At 43.7% G+C, this 1,700-nt stretch overlaps 1 protein-coding gene across 1 annotated transcript in view; it reads left to right on the top strand.

Annotated features, from left to right (window-relative positions):
* Positions 1–1,700, top strand: part of ADAM32 (ADAM metallopeptidase domain 32) — a 137,393-nt gene that overhangs the window by 90,234 nt on the left and 45,459 nt on the right. The window contains exon 11 of the mRNA XM_004707658.2: positions 910–915. Within this exon, the coding sequence (XP_004707715.2) occupies positions 910–915 (6 nt within the window). The remainder of the gene's footprint in view (positions 1–909; positions 916–1,700) is intronic.

Below are 1,700 nucleotides of genomic sequence, written 5' to 3'. Positions count from 1 at the left end.
CTGGTCTTATGATTTTCTCCTTGTCCTCATAGTTGCATGATTTAACTATTATGTGTCTTGATGACTTCTTGGGAATTCAGTCTGCCTAGTGTTCTTTTTATCTCCTGAATTATTGCCTGATTTTCATTTATTAAGCTTGGAATGTTTTCCTCTAAGAATTCACTTGTTATTTTCGCTGTTCACTTCTATGTTGTGTCTTGTTCTCATAATCCAATTATTCTAATATTGTTCCTATTTGTAGCATCAGACATGGCACTCAGGTTTTCTTCAGCTTCTCTGATTGTCTTATTTGATTGCCTTTCCCATTGCCTGGTTTTTCTCTAGGTCACTGGTGCAATTCTCTGCCTCCTCAAGTCTGTTGGGAAAGTTTGTTAATTTCTACTGTATTTTGTTATTTTATACCTTAGAGCTTGTATTTCCCTTTGGTGTGTGGACTTTATCTCCTCTATCATTTCATCCTTTTTCTGTATTCCTTCCCTCATATACGCTATGACTTCAAGGAGCATTCTGAAGATTTATTTCTGTGGCAGGTCAATGTATACTTCTTCTATGCATGTCATTAGTTTATGACTGCTTCTGGCATTGTCCTTTGTTTCTCCTGCTTTTTGTTGAGGCTGTTGTGACTGGTTGCTGTTTATGTGTTGTTTTAGAGGAGCCTGGCACCATCTTCTAGAGAGTTGAAAAGCACTGGGCTCTTTCTTTGGGAGACTTGTATGAGTACTGCTTGAATTACCTTCAGCTAGCTGCACTGGGGCATCAGGCTACCACTTTATCTTCCTGTGATTTCACTCTTACGCTAGCCAACCAGTATTCTGTTGTTTGGAATGTGAGTTCGATAGTCCTCTCAGGGGACACTGGCCAGGTGGTTGTGGGTCTTTGAGTATGGTGCTTCACTGGCTGATCTTCCAGGAAGCTGTGGTTGTGTGACCTATGGGGATTGGAGTGCATCAGATGGCCTGTGGTGGTTCCTGCTGAAATGGGAGTGCTGCAAAGGGTGGATGTACGCTTCTTGGTGTAGAGCACCATGGATGGCAGGCAGAATTACTCTAGTCGGAGAGCTCGCTGTGATGGTTGGGTGGATGTTCCTGAAGCAGCATGGAACACCACAAACGGTGGACAAGAGTTACAACAATCACTTGTAGGGACTTGGGGGTTAGGCGGGAGTTCCTCCAGGCATTTGAAAGGGAGATCCCCCAGCCATTTTGGAAGCAGAAGAGGGAAGGCATGATTTCCACAGCTGCATGTAAAGTCAATGAGTGTGGGTAGGAGCTCCCCAAACTGGGCAGCTGGAGTTTCCCTAGGTGGAGGGGTGTACTCTGGAGGCTGGTAGTGGTGTGTCAAAGGAAAAAGAGGGGTAATAGGAGAAAAAGAGAGAAAGGAGAAAACAAAGCCAGGGACAGAACTAAAAACAAAGAAACACACACACACACACACACACACACACACACACACAAAGACACACAAAAAAGAAAACAACAAAAAAGAAAAACTGCACCTGCTGAGATTGTGTTGGGAAAGAGAAGAGGTAGAAGACACAGACAAAAGAAAAAAAAGGGAAAGAAGAAGAAAACAAAATAAGAAAAAATAGAAATAAATAAGGAGACAGCTGAACCCTGTGCTGTTCCATGTGCAGCACTGCCATAGAGGGTAGGCAGGGTTGCCCTAGGTGGAGAGTAGGGGGCTGGAAGCCAACAGTGGCA

The sequence above is a fragment of the Echinops telfairi genome, unplaced genomic scaffold (assembly GCF_000313985.2).
Source record: "Echinops telfairi isolate 266 unplaced genomic scaffold, ASM31398v2 ScPeMD7_9;HRSCAF=40, whole genome shotgun sequence".
NCBI lineage: Eukaryota > Metazoa > Chordata > Mammalia > Afrosoricida > Tenrecidae > Echinops > Echinops telfairi.
The sequence above is the reverse complement of the archived record's forward strand: the minus strand, read 5'-3'. Positions and strand labels throughout refer to the sequence as shown.